Source organism: Lichenostomus cassidix, chromosome 1, assembly GCF_008360975.1.
Source record: "Lichenostomus cassidix isolate B80296 chromosome 1, HeHo_3.0, whole genome shotgun sequence".
Classification (NCBI taxonomy): Eukaryota; Metazoa; Chordata; class Aves; order Passeriformes; family Meliphagidae; genus Lichenostomus; species Lichenostomus cassidix.
Window position 1 is genome coordinate 27215129 of NC_139479.1, and position 24824 is coordinate 27239952.

The 24824-nt window shown below is 39.7% G+C and overlaps 1 protein-coding gene across 1 annotated transcript in view; it reads right to left on the bottom strand.

Annotated features, from left to right (window-relative positions):
- The window catches only part of LOC146444388 (pinopsin-like), a 74742-nt gene extending 55177 nt beyond the window's left edge, over nucleotides 1-19565 (bottom strand). Inside the window, exon 1 of the mRNA XM_085053957.1 lies at nucleotides 18822-19565. Coding sequence (XP_084910083.1) covers nucleotides 18822-19173 — 352 coding nt within the window. The 5' untranslated portion in view covers nucleotides 19174-19565. The remainder of the gene's footprint in view (nucleotides 1-18821) is intronic.
- Between the last annotated feature and the right edge of the window lie 5259 nt (nucleotides 19566-24824).

Here is a 24824-nt window from a genome sequence, read left to right on the forward strand (position 1 = left end):
GGAAATAAAATACAGAGATCCAGGTGTGTAACAGTGAATGAGCTGCCAGCAAAAAACTGATGATTGCCTTCTTCTTTACATGCTTTTCAATAGCACCCAGTGTGATCCTCTCCATAATTTTTCCAGGTACTGATTTTAGACTAACAGGCTTGTAGTTTCCTTAGGCCTCCCTCATGCCTTCCTTGTAAGCTGTAGGCTGAAGTAGAATAAAGCTTCTCAGTTTTCATTATGCCTCCTAGCTTTGCATGCAGAGTTTTCTTAATGCCATGTGCATTTAACTGTTGCGGCCTTTGTCAGAAATCCTGCAGTTATGTGTTATTCTATTTCATGCCCTATCTGTTGCAGTCAGAGGAATTAGGAAGAATTTCAGCTTAAAAACAAAAAGCAATTAAATGCTTTAGAACGCTCTCCGAAGAAAATACTTGAGTGCAATCTCCATGGTCTTAATAAACAGAAAACAAATTTTAAAAAACAATGTAAGCTATAAAAAGAAGAAAATAATTATAATTCTTTATGCCAACATTTCATTCTTATTGAGCAGTAACATTTATGACTGTGTAGACTGTGTATATTAATTTCAAATGAGTAATTTTTTCTAAAATTGCAACAAAATTAGGTTCACGAATTGCAAATCGAAATGGAATTTGCTTCCAGCAAATATTTAGAGCCTCAAGCTGGTACCTAGACAAATAACTCCACAGGAGTCAATCACAGTGAGAAATGTAATTTTTCTCCCCCAATGTTTCATGCATGTATAGGAACAAAAACAAGATTCTCACTGAACAGTACTGAAAAATGTCAAAAATTCCACTGCAGATTGCATTACAGGAATAGATAATTATTCAAAAGTTAACCATGGAAATAAGTGACTTTGAGACTAGCTGGGTGTGGGGCATAAGCCTTTCTACACAGCAATTAGTTGCAGTGAGTAGAGTGCAAGAAATTAAATTTCCAGTCATAAACCAGGACAGATATCTATTTATAGGGCTATCATCTGAGACATTATCTATTATTTACTTTTATTTAAGGATCTGTACATTTCTCCCTGGCAGCACAGCACAGAGTATGCTGTGAAAGGCACAGCAAATCATTGCACTTTGTTCCCATGAGTCCCAGCTAAAAGCATTACATTTTCTTATTAGTTTTTGCTGGTTTATGCTGCTCACTGATGTAGTAATTGGAAAAGGGATGCAGCTCACCCATGATCTGTAGGCTATGAAAAATTGAGAATGCCAGGGATTTAGCCTACACTGGGTCAATGTTTTGACTACTGACTAAGGTTTATTTGCCCTCTTAAATATCCTGAAGGTCATTATACTACATCTTGGTTAGAGTCCTGGGGCAACCTGGAGCAGTCCTGGTTGCATGATGTGATGTATATCCTGCACTCTGTTCCAGTTTTCCAGAACAAGGGGCAATGAAAAGCAGCCACAGGTAACCTTAGGCAAACTGAGCATGGAGGGATGCAAGAGCACCTTCTTCAACAAGAAATTAAAGAAGAGCTAAATCCGAGGGCTTGCAAAAATGCAAGATAAATTTACCACACCCAACTGCCAGGAAGGTTGATTTTACCCTCTGACAGGCATTGTCTCATAGTTTTGATTTGCTCACGCTCTCACACCCCCAAACTTACAAGGTCTGTGCTTAAGAGGTCTGTACAGAATTTCTTTTCTGCAACAGAGAGAACAAGAGACTCCAGCTATCAGTTCATCAAGCCTCTTGCTTACAGGTACCTCTCTGGCAACAAACAGTTTTGGATAGAGCTTTTATACACTTTAGGAGTCCACCATCATGAAATCCTCCATTGATTAGAAATCCTGTATGTCTGAGGTGAGACTGCTGCTTCCTGTTGGCATTTTCTCATCTGGAAAGCATGTCTGCAGGAATGTACTTACCTGCATCAGCACCATTTCTTTCACGGTGAGCTACCAGGAAAGAAATGGCAGGTGTACCATGCTGTGCCCTGGGGCTCATGCTCCTTTCAGGGGGTGCAGGATCCTCCACCTATGAGTTGTCACCCTCTGTTATTATCAGAACACAGTCCTTCAGGCTTGGCTCAGTCAATACATTTTACTGCTGGAAATAGCATCCTTTGTTAGCTGCACAAGCTGTTCTCACACTTCTGCTGTGCTGCCTTCAGGCATTTACACACCTTTGCCTCTCTGCATCATCTGCAGCGACCTCAACAACTCCACAGCAAATCCATACATGTCCCAGGACAACTGCAGCCCTTGTGCAGCCCAAACCCAGCTGCTGAGACAGAGGCAGGGCAAAATGCAGCTGAGAGCCTGGTGCAAGGTATGCCACCAGAGTGTGCCTGGCTGCTCTGCTGCTGAGCCCCATGGCAGGATGGTGCCTGCTGAGCACCCCTGGGGATGCACCAGATCATCTGCCAGCCACGGACAAAATGCAGAGGGGAAATCAAAGGGATACTGAGCTCCCCTACTGTATCGACAGGACCCTCTGGTTACTCCAGAGGGGCCTGCCAGTGGCAGAGGTTAACCAACAGCAATTCCAGCCATTGACACTTAAATGCATTGCTGAATGAAGAGAAAATGGTGCTGTTTCATGCATTCACAAGACTACATTCATATACATGTGTGCATCTAATACCCATTCCCATGGGGCAACTTTCACATAATATCCTGGTGTGGTGATTTAACGCCAGCCAGAAATGCAACTGCAAATAAGCCACTCCTCTTCCCCCTGCCCTTTTGGCAAGAGAGGGACATGCGTGGTGTGGAATAGCAACCTGGCCACATCCACACGGTGCTGAGCTCCACCCTCTCTCTACAGCCAAGACACCTGGGAAGGACAACATGCAGCTGGAAGTGCAAGAGGAGTGTGAACCAGCAGGTGCCAGGTTGGACTCACCAAAAGTTGCACCTCTCCTGAAATCACCCAACTGTACAGTGGTGAACAGCAAACTCAGAGACGCAGCAAGCAAGGAGAACACAGTGCTGGAAGGACATCAGCTGGCATGGAAGAGGCATGCTCTTGTCTTCACTTACAAAGGCTGCCTTGGTAAATACCTAACTTATGTCTCTCAGAAATGTTATGTGTCCTAACACAGCTATGTTTGCTTCTTTCTAGTCCCCCAGTTTTCAGCTGCTAAATCTACTGTTCCCTTAGTTGGAGAATATGTTAAAAAGCTCTGTGGCACTACAAGATGGGATAGGATGGAGATACACTCCAAGTTGGGAATATTAGGGAAACCTGTACTGAGGTATTCTTCTGCTATTTCTTCTGGATGACACCTTTCATCATGCTTGCCCGAGGACTTAAATTTAAACACAGGAGAACAGCAGTAAAGAAAGAGCTCTCTTCAAATGAAGCCTCTTAATACCTCAAATTTAAAGTTTTGAGTTTAATTCCAAGTTGTGTTACTGAATGGTATTACATAAATATATTATTGAGTTATACAAAACTAATTTCATCAGTGACTCAGTGCTGTTTCCAAGGGAAATAACTTTCCTGAATATAAATGATATCATTTCTGTTAGTTCTCAGCAGAAATAAAACACTCCTCACATGAAAATGAAACATAAACAATTAAAGCAACTTAAAAGTCATGACCTTTCCAACATATTTGTACTTCTGTATCTCCTTAGAAGTCTTTCTAAAACATATCTTAGTATCATCTGTCAGGGATTATGCATGAAATACAATTAGAAGGTCTATATTCACAAGAGAGGTTTAGAAGCAGCAAGAGGTAAAAAAAAGAAACAATCTATTTTTTTAATGGTTGTTTATTCTTAAGGAGTACTTTTATTGGTCTGGGCCAAAGTATCATACCTAACAACTGCCACATCATCAGAGACTTTATGAAAGCAATCCACTCTATCATCATCTTTGTTTCCATTTTTTATGTACCAGATGTTAGTATTGATAAGTAAAACTGTTGGGCTCTACTTCTGTTAAAATCAACACAATCCTTCTACAAAAATACAGTATAACCACTACAGTAGTTGCTGCCATCAGAGATTTCTTTGCAGGTGAGGAGGTAAGAATATTACAATGTTAAAAGCAGAAACTTTAAAAAGCCAACTCACTGATTTGTTGACCTGGTTTTCTGTGCATATGCACTTTAGTAAAATATGAGAAACTACTTAGTCACAGCATCACAGAGGATAAAAGAACAAAACTTGTTACTTGTTTAAAAAAAAAAAATTAAAATTCCATTTTGTCTTCTGGCTCTGAGTCTCATAATACACATTTCATTGCTACAGCCAAGACTGGGAAAAACCTATGTCATATGCAGTCTCCAGTGAGGTTCTGCAGATTATATCTCTTTTTCATGATAGTGGAATTGCCAAAAAGTGGCAGTGAGAATGTTGATTGGCCTGCAAAATCTGGAATAGGAAGCCCAGAATGAAATAAATTCAGTTCAGTAAATAGAACACAGTTAAGTTAGAAAGCAACTTTCATAGCCAGCAGGGCTAGTGGGAAGATAGCATAAAATGAGCAAATCTGAGAGAGAAACATATGAGAGATTGTGAATATGGGATTTCACAAAATATTAATATTATCAAAGATTTCAATTTTTATGGGGGGGGGTTGGGGTTTTTGTGGTTTTTTTTTCTTCATATTTTGAGATGAGAAATACAAATTAATATTGAGAAGGGATTCAAAGAGGACTGGAGAGTGGTAAACATGTGGCTACTGTTCCTTCTTCAGTAATCCCCAGAATTTTGTCCACCTTTTCCTTTTCTGTCCCAAAAAAAACCCAGGCATATTTTGTGAGCCCTCATCCACCTGCCAGCAGATTTTGGCAGAAGACCCCAAACCTTTCCAGATTTAAAAAGAAATCCTGCTGAACCTAGAAGACATTTCAGAGTTAGGATGAATAGACTCAAAGTGAGGACTGGTTTTGGTGGACAACCAACCACTGGTAGCCTGACTTGCCTGAAGTTCAGCAAATAAACAAATCACAGCAGAACATTTTATGATATAGCAAAACCACAATGTGACTATAACAACTCCTGATAAGTTCAGGCTTAATATAAAGGATATGAGCTGCAGAGGAGTGCATGGATGCCTCAAAAATTGGCAGAGGTGGCTGAGACTGGGGTGTGCTTCCAAAACACTATTGGCTTTATTTGGACATGCCTATTAAATATTTATATGATAAACAGAGGATAAATGGTAAAAAAATGAAATATTCTTTCGTTTGGTGACTCTTATTCTAGTTGTTCCCACATATTTGTGATCAGAGCACAATTTCCTTTTGATTTTTTAGGTATTAAAAGCATTTCTACTTATTTGAAATTGAGAAAATATTTCCCACAATTATTTGTTGAACATTAGCACTTACAACCAGTTTCCAAATGCTTTCAAAATACAGACTACCTCAGATATCAAGCGTTTGCTTTGAATAGAAATAAATGCACCAATTGCTATAATGCCTGTAATTATCTGTTCCCTTTTGCTAAGACGACTTGGAATCATGAGTCCATTAGAATAGGCAATCATTCCTTTCTTCAAAGAATTATCTTCCTGCTAAACTCTAATGGGAGTCACAGATTAACTCTGCACTTGAAAGAAATCACTGAGAAATCACTGTTGGATCCAACCTTGCTGGGACAAATCTGACAACAAGCATTACTTGTCTTGTTCAGTAAATCTTTCTTGCTCTTTTCTAAATGGTCAGTTCTATGTTTCATCCTTTGTACAACATAAACTTTCCTTTGTGTTTTGTGGTATCTTCAATAGAAACAGCTTGTATTACTTTTTATACAAAAGAAATATCTTGGGTTTTCCTCTTTCTTTCCTCCTGAATTTTGCTGAATTTTTAAACGTGTTATTTTGTGCTCTAAAGGTGGTCTTAATTCCTAGCTGTACCTGGTGACTTAATGTGCATCACTGAGTACTACTACATTTTTCTGCAATGTTATTAATATGCCTATCCTTCCAAACAACAAACTCCCAGTGGCATAAATAGAGCAAAGAATTTCCTTGAGCATTTCAATGATACCAGAATAGTACAGAAGTATCCCCAAACATTCACTCCTGTCTCACTTTTCATATTTTATGCAGGAGCCCCTCGCATTCTGGAAAGCAGGCTGGCACTGGCAAATTCAGCTTCCTGACTTGGCTGTTGCCTCCATATCAGTAAATTTATTCTGCTGCCTTAGGGAATCGAAATAAGAACTTTCAGCACTAGATGGAGCTCCTGTACAGCAACATCTCGGGAGAAATCTTCGGGGCTCATGTGCATGAGAAAAGCAGAAATGGATGTACAGTGCTGGCATAGCAGGAGGATGCTCTCAGGGCAGTCAGGTTCACTGCTGCATCCCCATGCCCACTCCATCCTGCAGGACCCCCATCTCCTGCCAGGACTGCTCCTTTTGAAACGTGGGGGCATCTCCAGGACCTCCCTTCATGCTGAGGATGTGCATAGATGTAACACATAACATGCTGTCTCAGGGGTTTTCTACATGTGGGGCATAGCTCCAAGTAAGCTAAGAGGTGAAATTACAGTGTGCTGTCATCTGCCTGCAAAAGAGCCAAGCATTCACCAGAACACACAGCAACTTCCTTCCACTGAGCCCTTCTTTTCCACTGAATTCCCCTGCTTATTTTTAATAATAAGAGTATAGTTCTAGAGATCTTCTTTAATCTGGGGGGTTTCTTTTGCAGTTACTATACCTAGGGGTGGAACACACTACAGATACTAACTCTTCTGACTCAAGTTTATCATAAGGTCTAATGGTCCAACTGGATTTTACATTAATTAGATATTAACTGGTCAATAAATTGTCATATCTGATACTATGAATGCAGTCTCAAATACATTGACCAGGCTTCAAACTGCCTTTGGGCCAAGAGTTTCTAGTGCTCTTTCACAACCCTACAATCTCACATGGTGTGGAGGTGAGATGAAACACCAGAGAATGCTGCTCCTGTCTCTGTCCAAGGTCACTCTGATGGCTAAAGGATGTTCAACGAGGAGAAGCAGCATTTCCCCATCCTTAACCCATTCCTTAACCCCTCAGAAGCACCTCAAAGAAAACTACACAAACCACTTTCACTAAGCAGCAATGCTCAGCAGCATTTAGAAAAGCAAATATCAGGGCTTACTAGAAAAGGAAAAAAGAGAAAAGGAGAAAAGGTGGACAGGGAAAAATTATTTAGTGTTTCTTATATTACAGTATGTAGGTTTCCAAATTAAATCATCAGGTTGCAGACTCTGAATAAACAAACAGAAGGTACTTTTCTTTGTATAGTACGTAGCTAATAAGTGGAATTCTTATATATATTATATTGTGCATACCAAAATTTTGCAGGTTTTCTGAGAGCAAGTGGAATGGGAGATAAATGCAAGAAGACCTATTAGATTCAAAAGTACTACTTCAGGGAAGATGCCCCTACATCACAAATCACTGGCTGTGAGACTACATATTGGAAAAATATCACTGGATCCTGGAAATTATCCCAAATTTAATTTTAGTATTCTAGAAGAATACTATATAATAATATAGCCAGGTAAAATACTTTGAATGGTATATACTTGATATCTATACACACAACCCTTTGCAAGGCATAACTATTATTTAGTTCTTGAAATTAAAAGAAGAAACAATTACAGCACAATAAGAGGCCAATACCTGCTTGTATCTGCTTCCAGTATTTATTTGCCAAAGGTCTGAGTGCCCACAACCCTAGAAAAGGTATTAACTTGCAAAACTCCTACTCATTCTCAAATTCCTTGTTAAACACCCTTTGATGCACCGACCAACAGAGAAAAACTGTTACATGGAGCAAACCAGATGGTGATATGTCTACTGCTCTTATCTCAAAATATATTAAGCTAAGGCTTTGTCTTGCCTAATAACCTGCTTTCTACCCATTAGAAAAAGTCTATTTAAATCCTGACTGGCATATTTCTCTGGCAGCCTTTCATCCGACTCCTGTGATGTGGTCTTTGCCCCTCTCAAGGATATTAAACAGAAATAAATTTTCAATTTTAAGAAGTACACATAGTAAAGCAATCCTCAACAAACTCATGCAGCCACTGCTGAACCTTGGCCCTCTTGCACTGCCACACATATTTTCTCTGAAAACTGAGCAGTTCAAAAACAGAGCAAAATTTGGAAGTTTGGATAAATTTGGGCAAACTGCTGGGATTTGTTACAAAGATTTGCATGGAGAACAGTTTCTTGGAGCACCACAGTCAGTGTAGAGAACTTATACATCATATACACACCAATGCCATGTACATACCATGCATATAGTCTTTCATTGAGAAGCAGAATTTGTAACTTCTTATCACTACTGTATTTATTCTCCCCTTAGAACTGTTCCTAATTAACTCCTGCTGAACTCACACCGAGGCAGATGGATCAGCTGCAGGGATGACCATCACCCTCTCATGCAGTACTTGCTGTGCTGCCAGCAGTGAAGGGGAGAACAGTGCCTGAGCTGCTCTGTCTCAGGCTGCCTGCTGCACAGTGCACAAACAGCTTGCCTAATTTCATTAGGGTGATTAAATGTGCCAGTCTAAAAAGCTCCCCTGCTGACTCCATGAACAGCCTCAATGCAGAACACAAACAACCCCCAAACAGTAAATCTGGCAAAAAATAATGCTCTAGTATGCACATGCACATAAGGATTAAGTCTAACCATTGCATGTCCTAAGATTTTCATAAAGTCAAGTTAAAAGGGATTATCTATGTTTTTGTAAAATTCATACCATTCCTTAGCTGAAAGCAAATCTTGCCAGATGTTAATGTGCTATTCCAGTACTCAGAGGTCTGTACTAGGCTCAGACAACACTTAGATATTAAACAATAAAATGCCATATATGTGAATTAACTAATGGTTTGGAATTTTAGGAATTACCAGAGTCCTAATAATCTAAGCAAAATTTTACATTGATGTTGATTTGAAAAGATGGTCTATTCCTTATGAAAATGTTTTACAATCAAGTCTTCTTTTTTGATATCTTTTTTTCTGATAGTCATTTGATCCTGAAAAAAATTCTACTATTATAAATTACTACAAAAATAATTTAAAATAAAACAATTTCCTCCCTTTGAAGCCTGTTGACTTGGATTCCTTCTTGCCATATTTACTATTATTTTTGCTCTTAATTGCTTTAGTGAAACAAATAGAAACAATGAAAAACAGGAGAGGAGAAGAGATAATAGAAGATATAATTGAAAAACAACACTAGAAAATTAGCAGGTAGCAAATGTCTCCCTCTAATAAAACACTGTGAAATATATGTAAAGATTTCTGGCTTACCCCAGTGAGTCACTCACCTTCTGCTTTGTAGCTGCTATACTTTCTTAAGGAAAAGCAGCAGTTTGTGTCTGGCCATAGGATGAGACTCTAACATGTTGGCATCTTTGGTGAAATAGGTTTAAGAAACTATAAACAGGAGAAGTAATGTAATTTTACAACACGTTGGGAACACTTGTTGGCTGAAATAGCCCAGAGCAACAGAGCCTGCTGCTGACAGCTGGCATGAGAAACCTTCAGCTGAAGCAGGTGCAGTCTGCCACAACTGTAGAGAAGATGGTACCCAGGTGACCTTGATGAGAGGCATTACCACCTGGACCACAGAGAGATGCCTGGGAAGTCAAGCAGCCCCGGGGAAGCTGAGGTTTCACCCTTGCCTGGGGTGAATTCTCACTCATCTGCATCCCCTGATCCACACTGGGTCAGCACTGCATGGAGGGGAGAGAGGGGCAACCAGGTCCCACACAGCTCAGGAGGGAAAGCACAGGGACATCTCACAGAAATGGGATGATGGGATGGGCAGGAAATGCCTACTTGGAGTGGTGCTCCCTTGTATTTGCTGTCTGTAGATACCAAATGTTCCCCCTGCCTGTATCAATTACAGGAAAATTTATAGCAGACAGAGGCAATTTTGAGTTAGTTTTAAAAAAAGCCAAACAACCCATAACAAAACCAAATCCACAAATCTCCCAGTAATGGGAGGCATTTGGATTATTTAAGTAGTGAATTATGTTAGCTGAGAAATCCACAGAAGCAATCAGTGGTCTGCAAATCAGCAGAGGCTGTAGTTTATTGGCATTACTGGATCTTCAGTTTCAGAAGCAGTTTCTCAGCTAGTGTTTATATGAAACACTATAAAATACCAATGTATTGAGTATAGGAAAATACAAATGTAAACAGAATAGTTTCAGCTTTCAAAGGAACTTATTTTTCTGTGTCAGCACACTACTTTCACAAAATTATTTTCTCACTTAATATAATTTTTTAATTAGAACCATGGCAGAAACACTGAAATAATGAAGCCTCAAGCAAAAGGAAAAAGCATCCAAACCCTAATGATTACTGTTAAGTATGAAGTATTTGCCACAGCTGAGAAAATAGGGGGAAAATGAAGTTTATAGCTATCATCTATTATTGTCATTATTTGGAACTATGCCAGAGGTTCTGTATCCCTTTTATCACTGAAAAAGTCTGTAAATTTCATTTGCTTACTCGACTGGAAGACTCTGCTTAAATGCTTCCTAAAAAGAAATAGACATAGAAAATGAATATCATGAGTTAAGAAAATGTCAGTAGGTATATAACTTGGATTTAAATAGCCAAGTATAATATCCTCTCTCTGGTATACTTCAGGGGCTACAAAGAAAGCTTAAAAGTTTTCCAAAAAATACTGAATTCTATTCAGATGTGTCAGCATGTACATGGTCTTAACAGTTCCTAGAGATTATTAAACGCATAGTTAAAAATAATATGATTTAATAGCCCTTCACAAGCAAATTCTGTTTCTCTCTAATGTGGTTTTTTTTGATTGAATATTCCTTATTTACTGAGCTCTATTTTATTTCATTATACCCACCGAGGGACCAAAAAGCCAGCTACATTTTAATGACTTTTTTTTCATGTGTGTGTGACCTGACTACCAACAGAGCTGGTTTCTGCCTTTTCCTAAATTAATAGAAAACCGACATCAGGCATAGCATTTTCTGGGTTAATGCTGTGACCCAGGATTAGGGAAAAGGGCTTGAAAATATCAACGATTAAACTTGAACTCTGACAGAAATGCTGTTTCATCATCTCCAGCAGAGCTTATAGCCATGACCTTTTAGACTCAATTCACCATCAAGATAATTCTGCAAGAAATCCAACATGTTCTTTGCCTTTAGGCCCCTATTTGAGGTGTCCATGCAAACTGATGTTATTTGTGTATTTCTTTGCGTGAAGTCTCCAGCATTCTGCAGCATGTGGCCAAAAAGCAGAACTGAAAGTATGCGGCTGTACTGCAGGCATGGCTGCCCAATTAGAAAGCACCAAACACTGGCAGAAATTTGTAGTCACTTGCACATGCACAGAAACAGACCTCAGGCATGGCCAGAACACTTTTTTTGCATTGACAGCTGACAACTATATGCAAAATATGCCAAAGGGGTAATTCATTTCCTTACAGAATTCTTCTGTTCTTCTGTCCCTCTTTCCAGGAGTACATACACAAGCTGTTGTCTACCCTTCACTGTTAGTATCTCTACTTTTTTTTTTTTTTTTTTTTTTGTCTTTTGTACAGGCATTAGGAAAATGGACTCAAGATTCTAGATCATACAACAGAAAACATTAAAGATGGCAGCTGAGGGAAAAAATATTTCCACCTACATGTGGCTGCTAGGGCAAGCTGAGGGTACCTAAGGATCTTTTCCGAGCACTCTCCAGCTCCTGTCTGAGCCATGTGCTGGAATTTCTGCTGTGATGAAAGCTGAGAGAGGGGAGGGGGAGGGAAATGTGGGGGTTCTGGTACACTCCACAGTCCTACTGCATTATGGCATGGAGATGGGGCCGAGCTGACAACCACAACTGCTAATACAGACACCTACTGCATACCACAGGATCTAAAAGCCATTAGGATAAACACCCATAATCTGTAAAACCTTATAAACAGGTAAATTGAATGATACTGTCCTGCTTCTCAGCTAGGGTAGTTAATTTCTTCTCAGTAGCTGTCATAGTGCTGTGTTTTGTATTTGGAATTAGAATGGTGTTGATAACACAGTGATATTTTCGGGTTTTTGCTAAATCACGTTCATCCTAAGTCAAGGACATTTTTTTCCTTTTCTCATAGTCTGCTAGTGCAGAGGTACACAAAAGACACTGTGAGGGAGCATGGCTGGAAGAGGTGACCCTAATCAAAAGGATATTCCAGAGCACAGAATATCATGCCCAGTATGTAAACTGGGGGGAGTTACTGAGAAGGACAGCTGGTCTGGGTTTGAGAAGGGGGATGTCTGACCCTGGTCAGAAGGTGGTGAGAAACTGCATTGTGCATCAGTTTTTCCCCTCTTGGTTATTTTTATTATTTTCCATTATTACTGTATTTATTTTCCATTATTAAACTGTTATTATCTCAACATAAAAGTTCTACTTTGATTCTCCTCCCTATTCCACCATGGTGTCGGGAGAAGAGAGGAGGGCTTGAACAACAGACACCTTGGGTGAGACTCTGCTGTACTGAAAGCAGAACCTTCTCTCATCCTAAACTGGTGTTCAAGTTCCTACCAGAGTGAAGTCTCTGATTTCAGGAAACACATTCAAAGTACAATATTAGGTCTTCCATTTCCACTTTGTTTGCATGGAATGATTCCTTCTTCACCACATTTTCCAAAACTTTTGTCCAAGTTGTCTCCCTGCTTCAAGCATGTAAATTGAGCACAGAAGCCCAGTACTCATTCTCTACAAGTTACTTGTAGAAAGAGCAGACAGCATTTTCTCTACATTATGAATTTGGGATCGTAAAATTGGAAAGAGGACTAGAGCACCCCTTCATGGAAACACAACAGACATTTTAAAAATACTCACTTTTGCACAACTATTCTAAGTGATTTCAACTTTGTATAGTGGTTAATGCCTATGTGAAACAGAAATTCCTGGAAACGTCCTGGAAGAAGATACTGAAGTAGGGAGAGAATTATAAGCCAAAGCAAGAAAATGACAGAAAGACAAAAGAAGTAGTAAACACCCTTTTTGTGAGGGTCATCTCATGACTTCAGAGAGGTACAGAGCAACCTGAGCTCGGGTTCCTTTCATACTCCAAGGAGACACATGGGTGCTTGTAGGACACATCCCATATCACCCTGAAGAGAATGTCTCAAATGTGTCAAACAGTTTGCAGGCTGGCAGTACAGAATTGGTTTTCTATTGATTATAAAAGAAGCCTTGGGGATTGGAAAATGTCTGGTTTTAGTCAGGTGATTCCCATCTGTCTCTAAGGGGTTGAGCATTTCATTTTTTTCCATATAAGTATGTTCCCGAGTAGTGTATTTAATAATATACCACTATCTCATTGATTAGTTATTTAAATAGAAGGTATAGCAGGCTAATTTCAGTTTCCCTAGAGAGGAGATGCCAAAAGAGGAATTCAGATTACATATCTTCTGAGCGAGTACTTTTGTATTTTTGTTTACTATAAAATCTAATGCATATCAGGTGCTAGAAATTTCATGGAAAATTCAGGCCAAACTGTCAGTTGTAACACTGAAATAAAATGACTAAAGCCCTTTAGGTAATGACAGCATTTCTCCTTTTTTTTTTAGAAAAGGAACTGTAAGCATTTTTGACCTACTCCGTGAGTCAGGCACCTTCCCTCCCTCCACCCCCCCGTTTGAACCAGAGGAATATTTCTGATACTGACCAACTACTGAGAAAAGCTCAATGGGGTCACAATGACTGCAGGCATAAAAGAGTCTATGCACTTCAAACAGAGAACATTTTTAGGGTCTGTTGCAGAACTGTAATTTCCAAAGTATTACTGATTAGTCGTGTTTGCTACTAGCTTTATTTATAGAGATACCACCTTTAATCCCATCCCAAACCCACTGGAAAAGGAGCAATCAATGATCAGTGGGCAGGTTAGGAGTTGCTGAGAATAGTTTTGCAGTGGGAAGAAAGCACTTGCTGCAACAAGGCTCAGAAAACATCAGATGAGCTCTTGCAGGGTCAAATTAATTGAGATTATGTCTTTACTGGTGGAAGAAAATGTATCTTTTCACAGAAGAGTCATTTATTACATCTGAGATCTCAACTGCATCTCATAAACAGAGAGTTTTCAGTATGTTGGAAGTCTATACTCTAAATGTAAGTACCTTAGTTTAATGCAGTGAGTCTAAGACACAACATATAAAATCAAGGTAAAATACTAAGAGGAAAATTATTTGTTTAAGGTCACAAGGCAGCTGAACTTTAAAGCAAAATCATGAGCAGCTCCATTTCTCATTCATTGTGTTCTCTGGCAGTTTACAAGGGAAAAATCAATAACTGCTTTCATAGGGCTGAAAAGATTATCTACCCAGAGAGTTGAGTGCAGGGTTTCTAAAAAGATTAAAGTCCTCATTTAGGTATGACCTTGATTTATCAGTGGACATAAGGACATATCTACAAACCTTACTTTGATTCAAACAGGTTTAGGAATGCAGTCCTCTCCTGCATCCAGGACAGACAGGATGCTGTGCAGGAAGACATGGACCATGAGTCACACAGTTTTCATATGACATAGGCATCTCTGGGTCCTCTTGAGTAGTGATGTTCTCTGAATTCATTTTTACAATGAAGTGCTGGAATGAATTTCTCAGGCAAGCTGTCCAGTATTTTAACTACCATGAAGGTTAAGAAAAAGAAAACAACCAGTAGACACCTGAAAGTAAGACCTAAGAGTTCAACAGGCACAAAAATATCCTTTCTAGTAATGTGCCTTGGAACTTTTCCAGCATTAGAATCTAGTGTTGGATTTCTGGAGCCAGAGACAGTTTTGTCTTTCCCATATGTATCAATCTATGTAATATTTAATCCTGGTATGATATGACATGGCATAGAGTAATGATTCTAGGAATGAACTCCATAAATAATTCGAGCTCAAATTCTGCCTGTTCTACATGTTTGGGAAGTTTACATTAGCACAGGTATCTTAGGAAAGGACTAACTTTTTCTGAAAGTTGTCATCTGTCCAGAGATTTGAAGTGTTTAACGAGGCACTGGAGAGATTACATGCAAGATGGTCAAAACTGCAAGACAAACTTAATCTTAGGATGGCATATCACTTCCTGTGTATGTGGTCTTTATGAGAGTGCTTTAATAAATAATATATTTTTCCTAAATTAAAATCTAATGCTTAATAATTTCATTATATATTTAATCATCCTTGTTTCACCTTGCCTGCAAAGTTTACTAAGAGTTCAGCTGGGAAAATGGATCCTGTCCCTGTGTCACTTTCCATGTTTGCTTAAATGTGTAACCATGAGCCTGTCAAACTGTGACGAAGAGGTGGGTAATGGCAGCAAATTTAAAAATCCATCTATTTCCCAAAGTCAGTGACATGTGCAATTTCCACTGCGGTGACCTACTTACCAAAGCTGCAAACAAGCACAAGCACAGGGGTAAAATCATTTACCCTGGGAACAGAACAGTTTCTCCTCTAGCTCCATTTCTAGTGCTTCCCTGGATCAAGAATCAACTGCTTGTACTTCCACAGCAGATCTCACAATATTTAATTTTCTCCTTAAAATCCCTGTTACATGCTTATTGATCAGCATCTTCACTTCCCATTAGCTTTCAAACCTTATGCTTTCCATGTATGGTTTGAAATCACAAAGCAGATATAGGGATAGCAGCAAGTAATTAAACCAAAACACTACACTTTGTCCATAATATTTTTCCATTGTGCCTATGGTTACTCCCTGGTGCTCATTCTTGGGTCATGGTTTTTCAGTGCCTGCGGTAGGCAATGGATTGCCTGGTAAATAACTTACTCTATTTCACTCTAAGTGACTCCAGTGGATATTGCACTGTCGACACTGCTGGGAGGGGAATCAGATCTGCTTTCCAGATCACCTCCCAGTCATGTAATTTTAAAAAAGGTAAGACAGTTTAAAGGAAAAAAAAAAAGAGTGATCTCTCACCTTGCATTTACATTTGAAACAAATCACAGCTTCCTACTTTCACTGTCTCAGGTTTCATCCAAGCCCCACAGACCTGAAGGATAACACCTTCCCTCTCCAAATGGTTTAAAACACAAAGGAAGCTTTCACTGTATCATAGAACAAAGTGGGAGGTGGAAAAATAATCATTAAAATACAGTCCTTTCAGAAGACTTGTAGAACAAACTGTATTTACATATATTTTAACAGTTTGAATTTGGCTTAGTTGTGTTTTACACATCATGAAATGCTCATCATGTCATGAAGATTAATTGCCCACTTAAAATTTTTTCATGATTTAGGAAAATACTGCAGTTGGGGAAAAAAGAAAAAGGTATATACTTTCATTTAGTACAAGAAAGTGCAATTCCAGTGAGGCTGGAGAATTTAGAGCATCACAGAATCACCAAGGCTGTAAGAGATCTTCAAGATCATGTAGTCTAACCATCAACCCAGCACCACCATAATTACCCCCAAACCATATCCCTAAACACTTAATATCATTAACACATGATGTTCCTGTACTGTTGTTCATCCTAGTGGGATCATCTATCCCCTGAGAAAAAACACCTAAACAGAGAAGAATATCAAAGCATTTATTCTTACAAACCTTGACGAACTTCAGTTCATCTTAATTACTTTTCCTATTTTACATCTCTATTCTGGACCTTGAGCATTAGGGCCCTCCCTCTTATCTTTGATGGGCCAAAATCTGACAGGAGGAACCAAGGAAGGCAAGTTAATCTTTTAGCTAATAAATGTATCCAATTTTTTAGGAATAGCTAAAGGATGAATAATGATATTTTTCAGCAGATAAAATTTGATTGTAGAGACACATAAATGTTAGGCAACCTGCTACTACTATTTGCTTTTACCCATGCTATATTCCAGTGAGCATCTTTTAATTGTAACTCTGCAAGCAAACTTCTTCATTATGCCCTTTATACACAATAATGAAAGAAAAAATGTGAGTGCTGCAAGACTGTCACATGAACTGTGCACTGTTTAATAACTACCTGTAATTTAATGACTGCCTCAGCTTCCCAGGACACACCACTGACAGCATCAATATCACTCAGGGGAGCTGAGGTCACCTTTGGCATTCTGGGTTTTACCATTTTGTTTGTTTGTGTGCTCCTTGATGATCTGATCAATTTTAAGAATTATAGCAGAAATTCTCACATGAAAACAGGTATCACAATGGCAAAGAAATCTGCACTCCTGCTGTGCATCCAATTCATACATATCTGACTTTGAAGAATTATTCCACAAGTGGAACACCCTGGGAGAAATTTACCCATTTGCAGGTTTAATTCCACAGTCAGTGGGATGATAACTCACATCTATCCAGACAGAAGCCAGCAGGCTCTAAGGGCACCCTTAACAGACGTTCTTTTTCTAAGCCCTTAAACACCCACATTTTTTTCCTCCTCCTTTCAAATGTTATTCTCCCATTCCAGTGGTAAATAATAAAAAGAAGGCTCAATCCAAGGATGGAGAAAAAAACAGCCCTGACCTCTTTCTTCCTGAGAAAAATACTTACAGAAATATTCAAATTTCAAAAGAATTTTAAAAGTTAACAAAAATGGAAATGAAACCTGGAAGAAGACAAGTCATTCTGCTCTGCAGAGACCAAACTAAAAACAACCTACCAAAAGGTGCTGTTGACCACAGAGTCTATTTTTGGATGGCAGAAGCTCTCATGTTACACAACGTTACTAACTCCCAAGACTTTACTTTGGACAAAGCAACAGTTTCCCAGGGGAAGCTGCCAGGATGAGTTAATGGTCATCAGTGGAGCACACGTTTGAGAAAGGGACAGGTACCAGAGACCACACAGGTTTGAATTTCAGGTAGAGAACACATGTTTGGATCATATCCATCACCTGATTTTACATCAAGAGCTGTGGGAGCACCTCTTGAGTCAAAGGGCTTCACCAGATGCACTGCAACCCGGGGTAGCAGAAGAGCCAGGAATGTCCTGGTGTCTTGGGGGCACCAAAGCAAGGACATGGAGCAAGAGGGAGCTGTGCCAAGTCCCCTGGTCTGGGTTAGATAAGGATCAAAACCAGACATGCACCCACAGGCCAGTTTATGCTTCAGTGGATCTTTTTTTGAAAGCAGGAATAAATTAAGAAAGGGTCACTGTTTGGTGATCAAACTCTTAAGGCACCAGGCCTCATCCTTGGAGGGATGAAGTTTGCCCTCTGACTGTTCTTTGTCCTTTATCTTCTTTTAATAATTAAAAAAAAATCCAATTAAAACACTTATATATATCTAGCAGTGCAAAAGATGGTGGCGGAAAAGGTTTGGTCTGGACCGGAGAAGAATACAGAATCCCATCGCTTCTGACAATCTATTCCTACAACTTTATTTGCTATTGAATCTGCAAGCAGGTAATTCTAAAATAAGTATTTTGCTTTGCAGGAGAACAGAAAGCATCTAATGATGAAAACTCATCCAGGATATGATGAATTCATATTATAGAGTGAGAGATAACTAAAAATGGTAAAGAGAGTACTTTCAGGAGGCTTTGTTCATGACAGAAACAGCACTGAGGAACCTATAGTTCAGCAATGGCACAGATTTTCCTGGAAAAGAGGGAAGTATTATATATGTTCACACACTTAATCAAACTCTCTCCAGTGGCTTGCCTTTTTTCTGATTCCGTTTTCAGCCCTTAGGAAATAAGTAATTTCAAAGAATAGGATATGTCAGGAAATATTTGTAAGATCTATGCTATTCTTTATGAAAGTCTTTGTTTGAAATGCTTTAAACTATGCATTTCACTTCGTGCTTGACCATGAGAAGCCAATCAAAGTATCCTTCTGAGCTCCCTGATCAAGTTGCTTCAAGAACCAGTGTTAAAAAGAAGTAAAGAGTAAAGAATTATCACTGAACTCTTACCAAAGCAGGAATTGACAAAGCCATACCACCTACAAGCATGGTCCCCTCCAATCCATTTTCCATGGATGTTGGATACAAAGCTGAGGGTAGTGCCAGAGATACACACTAACATGTCACTGATGCTGATGTTCAGGAGAAGCATGTTGACTGGGTTACGAAGAGTTTTAAACTTGCAGAAGAGAATAAGGACAATCAAGTTATTCAAGAAACCAAAAACCAGGATTAATCCAAGAAAAACAGCCACTACTGTGTGCCCACTTCGTGAGAGCCCAGCCTTTGGCTCAACAGGATCTGCAGGTGCACCAAAGCTCAGGTTATATGTCCAAGTGAGGTTCATTTTGGACTTTGTCATGGATCAGTGAGGACAGAGATGCTGCTTGCCCTTTGCTGAAATACTCCAGCAGTTTCCCAGAGGAGTCATTCCATCATGGATCAAATAATCTCAGGAGCCTTGTGATCTTTGCTCAGATGAGATATCTCTTAGATGCTCATGCAGCTGTGAAATACTGAATTTCAGCACAGGAGTATTTTCCTGCACTGTGTCTTTTTCCAGGGGTCTGCTCTGCAGTGACTCCAGGGCAGTGGAACCAAGCGAAAAATCACCTCACATTCATCTTTGTTGTTTAAACTTCAGATAATATTAGATGATCTTTTCTGATGCTCTGCATGGAAGGTATCTTAAAAAGATGCTTCAGCATGGTCTCCACCTTCAGAACAAATGGACAGCCCTATCAATGGCAGCTACACTCCTTTCCTCTGACAATGGGTGTCTTTCTGAAAATACAGAAAAAACAAATTATAAAAACCAAACAACTCTTTCCACACAAAGACCAGCAAATAGGTACATAATTTACTAACAGTTCCTCCCTTTTTGAACTGCAACAAATATCTCATTCTTTTCTGTTTTCACTCCAATTTTTAACAGAAACATCAGTTTGTTTATGTTTCCTTGGATGTTTCAAGCAATTCTTCCCTAGCTCATAGTTTAGTGTGGAGAAGGTTATTTGCACCTTCCTAGCAAAGTTCCTCAGGTGAGAAAATGCATGTTGAAAAATCTTTTGCATCAGCTTCCCAGAGGAAGAACTCTGTCTTCCTCCATGTGAAGTCAATCTACACAGTGTGAAGCTTCACCCTTGGCTAGACCTTAATTAAAATAAAGAAAAATTTAGGAGAAGGAGAAAGTATTTCTTTACCCAGAAAGATTAATATCAAATGCAGTCCCTCAAGCTTTTATGTGCTTACAAAGGTTTGCAGATCTGTGATATCAATTTCTCTCCTCCCACATTTACCAGTGGACAGATGTCTTCCTTTATTATTTATAAAGCAGCCAGACACCCAAAGTCTCACGTGTCTCCCATCACAGACATGAATTTTACCTGCATGTAGCGAATACACTGTGTACTTTGTGAAGCAATAGTGCTTAATGTGGGTGCATAATTACATAACCTGCCTTCTATGTGGTTGCAGGCAAATTCTGCATAGAATTTTCCATAAAAATGGAGATGTGTATATGTATATATACACATATGTATGTAGGAATTTCTGCTCCTCAGTGCAAAATGCAGGATACCCACAGCTTGCTGGACTAAAAAATTATGCAAGCTCCTCTTTCATGTATCATGTACTGCTAGAATGATTGCACACGTTAAAATGGAGCATCTCCTCTATTACTCTTAACCATTGTTTTCTGGAAACTTTTTGTAGAAAAACATGTATTAAACAACTGGAAAATCGAGACTTAAATTTACTGAAGATTCAGAGGTTGTTTGTTTTTTTCTTTTATACGTTTGTGTCATGGTAAGCTTTTAGAACAAGTCCTTCATCTTTCTATTTCCCTATCTCACAAACTAACTGTGCTAAATTTTGAAGTCTAACTTATACAGTCATATACTAACTTAACATGTTTTTCTGGTGAGTAAATTATGTACACTTCACATCCCTTCTACTGTTTAGTCATTGAGAATCTGAAACACTGATGCTTTCTGCTTTTTTCCTCCCCCTTTAGGAGGTACATGGAAATTTATGTTGTTAAGCATTCCAGGTAGCATATCTGAGAGAAAGAATTTTTCAAGTCCCCTTTCTACAATTTTGAAAAAAAAAAAGTCTCCTATCCAATTCTGGTTGTATGTTATGGAAGGAACATAACTGAGTCTAACCATCAATACACTCTAAATTTACTTGTAAACGTGTTTAAAACAACAGAGTCAAAATTTAGGGGAACAAATCCCAAATTTTAAAAATATGCTTCTAAGCATTTCTCCTGTAAGAACAGACTGAGAGTTGGGGTTGTTCAGCCTGGAGAAGAGAAAGCTCTGGAGAGACCATGCTGCAGCCTTTCAGTACTTAAAGGGGACTTTGGAAAAGTCATGGGCTGCTTGATATCAAAATATAAAAAATATGATGCCCAAAAACGTGCTTCAAAAAGTTTTGGGTGAACTTAAGAGACAGATGTCTGCAGAGGAAGACATCTGAAGATCTGGTGTATGTGGGAGTAAGTCTCTTTTTAGGAGCTAATGTATAAAGTGCTAAGTTTTTTACACCTTTGGACAAAGTAAAAACTAAATTCAGATTCCAAAAGGTTTCTAAATTCCCACACTAATCCCTTTAAGAATGGGTCCAGTTTTTACCTAGTGTTAGTGTCTAGCTGAATAATACACATTATTGCTGAAAAACACTTGTAGATGAGCTTTCATGCTCAAATATCCACTTGGTTTCCTTTTTTTTTTCCCCCTCCAGACAGATAATTTGCTTTAATAGAGGTTACTTTAGAATTCTGATAACCCTGTCTTACAGGTGACACTCTGCATTTCCCAGGTCTCCATGATCTAGCAGGACAGCCTGAAGCCTCCCAATCCTAGCAAACTCAGGAGCTTACAGGATTGAGCTCTAATTTTGCCAATTATGCTTCTCAAAAAATGTTAAAAAATTCCCAAGCCAATAAAACCTACAATTCCATCCAAGACAAATGAACGAGCATCCAGTTTATCCCCTTGAATTTGTCAGAGGTGACATGGAATGGAAAACATACCCAAAGTGATACAAAACATATGGCCAGGTGATGGGCCAAAAGTTCATTTAATGTCACCAGCTATTAAATGCTGCATCTGTTAACTGGTTCTGACAGTAAAGTCTAAGGATACAGCAAAACAGACACCCATCACTGCTTGTGTTTTCTCTGAAGTAGTCTGTTGGAAAAAAATAAGGTTTCAGAAGATGTTAGATCAGCTGCTGGGAGCACAGGCTTTAATATTGAGAGTGTGAGGCTTCTCTTTGCACTTGACACCACACATTAGTTTGAGAAGTGAAGCTGTTTCTTCCTTTCTCACTTTGCTCCCAAATAACTTATTGAACACATTAGCTTCACAGGTTTCCAGCTGGGAGATTCTTTACCCTCTTCTCTTGCAATGTTGTGTAACATGCCAAAGATGATGCTAATTCACTTTAAGTATTTAAAAGCTGAAGAAAATGCATAAAATAAATAAAATCAAACTTCAAACTTCATATTACTAGAAAAACTTACATTACCCTCTTCCATTATGTTTACATTATTCTCTTGGGATATAAAGGAGCTACAAAAAAACCCTCTTATATTTATATATCCACACAACCTAAATCAGTCTGTTGTTCAGTTCATATAAAAATCAATTTTTAAATAGTGGTTTTCATTTATTTAAGAACTTATATTTCTAATGAAAAGTTAAATTAAACAAACAGACAAACCCCACCAAAACCAAACCCCCTACATAACATTTCAAAGACAATCCCAGATGAAATTTTATGAAGGAAGAATCAGGTTTTTTACCTGCTGGCACAATTATGACAGGAATAGTGTATTTTTAAGTAAACATACATTTAACCTCATCTTACAGATGAGAAACTGAATTGTTTTTAACAGAAAGTATCCAAACCCAGACGTACCACCTGAAATAATTCTTTTAAAACACACCTGAAAGATAAGGAACTTCATGGGACTTCCTAACACTGAAGTCCAAATCCCTGTCTGTTCTAGACTGTTTTTTCCATGCTCCAAGCCACACTGCAAGATTTCAAGAGACCCAGAGACACGTCTTTAGAACTGAGCTAGGAGACTGAGAGAAGGTTCTATGGCTCAGATGGAATTTCCCATCTCCCAAAACCTCCTGTCTGTGGGACAACCTGTTTTGTGCACATAAACAGACTTACTTTGAGGAGTTCATGTTCAGGACGCAGACAGACATGGAAGCAAAACAATGTAAGTACAGAACACACGCGATGATGTCCACACGTTTGTATGCTGTAATATTTACCCAAAAGGAAAAGTGTGGCAAAAACACTGCTTTTGAAATAAAAGCTACTTTTATTCAGTATATTTTAAGTTAAAGCAACCTCCCTTACGTGCAAAGAAGAAGTTTATGGACAGAAACGTCTATGCTAAGAGCAGATGAGACAGACCCATTCCTGAGCTGGGCTGAAGCAATGAGAAGTGTCTGAGCCCGAGCCGGGACAGCAGCAGCGAGCGCTGACAGCATCTCCTCAATGCCCAGGCTCTCCCCAGGCTCCCTAACACCGCGCCGAGAGAAAGCCTCTCCAGCCAACCTCCGCTCAGGACTCGTCCTGCACAAACTTTTTACACTTCTTTGGGAGGGGAAAGTGCCAGAGAACAGTGGAGGAAAAACCCACCTGTATATCTCATCCACAGCAGCCCAAAGGGATCACAGCCACCCAAGTCTCCGGCAAACATGTCCTGTCGGCGGCAGGAGCTGCGGCACCCCGAGCTGTGCTCACTCTGCGCGGGATGGAGGCGCCGAGCTCGCCCTGCCCGCCCACAGCCTCCTCCTTCTGACCTCCCCGGCGGGCTGCGAGGACATCCAGCTTCGGAAGGGCGGGAGAGAGTGAACAGATGGCTTTTACTGAACTAAAGGATCGGGGCGGCCAGGCGCATCTCGTCCCGCTGCCGCCCGCAGCTCCGCCCGCGCCGGGGCGGTGCCGCAGCCGGGGCGCTCCCGAGCCTGCACCCTGCACCCCGCGAACCTGCACCCTGTGATCCTGCACCCCGTGATCCACCACCCTGCTATCCTGCACCCCGTGATCCTGCACCCTGTGATCCTGCACCCCGTGATCCTGCACCCCGCCATCCTGCACCCCGCCATCCTGCACCCCGTGATCCTGCACCCTGTGATCCTGCACCCCGCCACCCTGCACGCCGCCATCCACCACCCTGCTATCCTGCACCCTGAGATCCTGCACCCTGCTATCCTGCACCCTGTGATCCTGCACGCGATTCTGCACCCCGCCATCCTGCGCCCTGCCCGGCAGGTACAAACACCTGCTCAGCAGCGGTCAGGGATGCAGTTTGAACACGTGTTAAAATGTGGGGGTTTTGAGTTGGCAAAACCAAAACCAGACTTATCTCATGTGTAATTGATCAGTCTTCTGCTTTGTCTGTGTTTTCTGCAAATCTTTACATTTTAAGCATTTCCAGACTTAACAAGCACTATGGTAACTCTGTGCTGAAACCAATATTTACAGAAATATGTATGTGTGTTGTGGAAATAGCATATGGCTTGGAAAACCATGTAGTACTGTGTCTTTCTGTTACTACTACTGCCTACTACTACACTGCTCTTTCAGACATACTGCTGTGGTCTTTCTACAGGAGAAAAAAAAGTGCTCATAGGGAATGAATTGCTGGATAACAGCACTGAAGGAAAAATATTCTAGAGCATACTTTGCCTTGTGGAACATCTCTTAGCTCTGGTTCTTGCCGGATTTCTAATTTCTAAAATTGTAGCTCACAGTTAAAGCCTGTAAAGTCATCATCATAGTTATATTAGCCCACCTAAGCTAGATTTAAACTCTTATCTGATCACACTTGCAGCTTTTTCACCATCTCTGGCTTCAAGACAGACAAACTGATATACACCTATTGTTATCAAAAAAAGTCCAGCAAAAAAAAATATACTGTGAAGTTTATTCATAAAATCTTTCCCCAATGGAAGCCTAAGCAGACCTCATATGTATTAT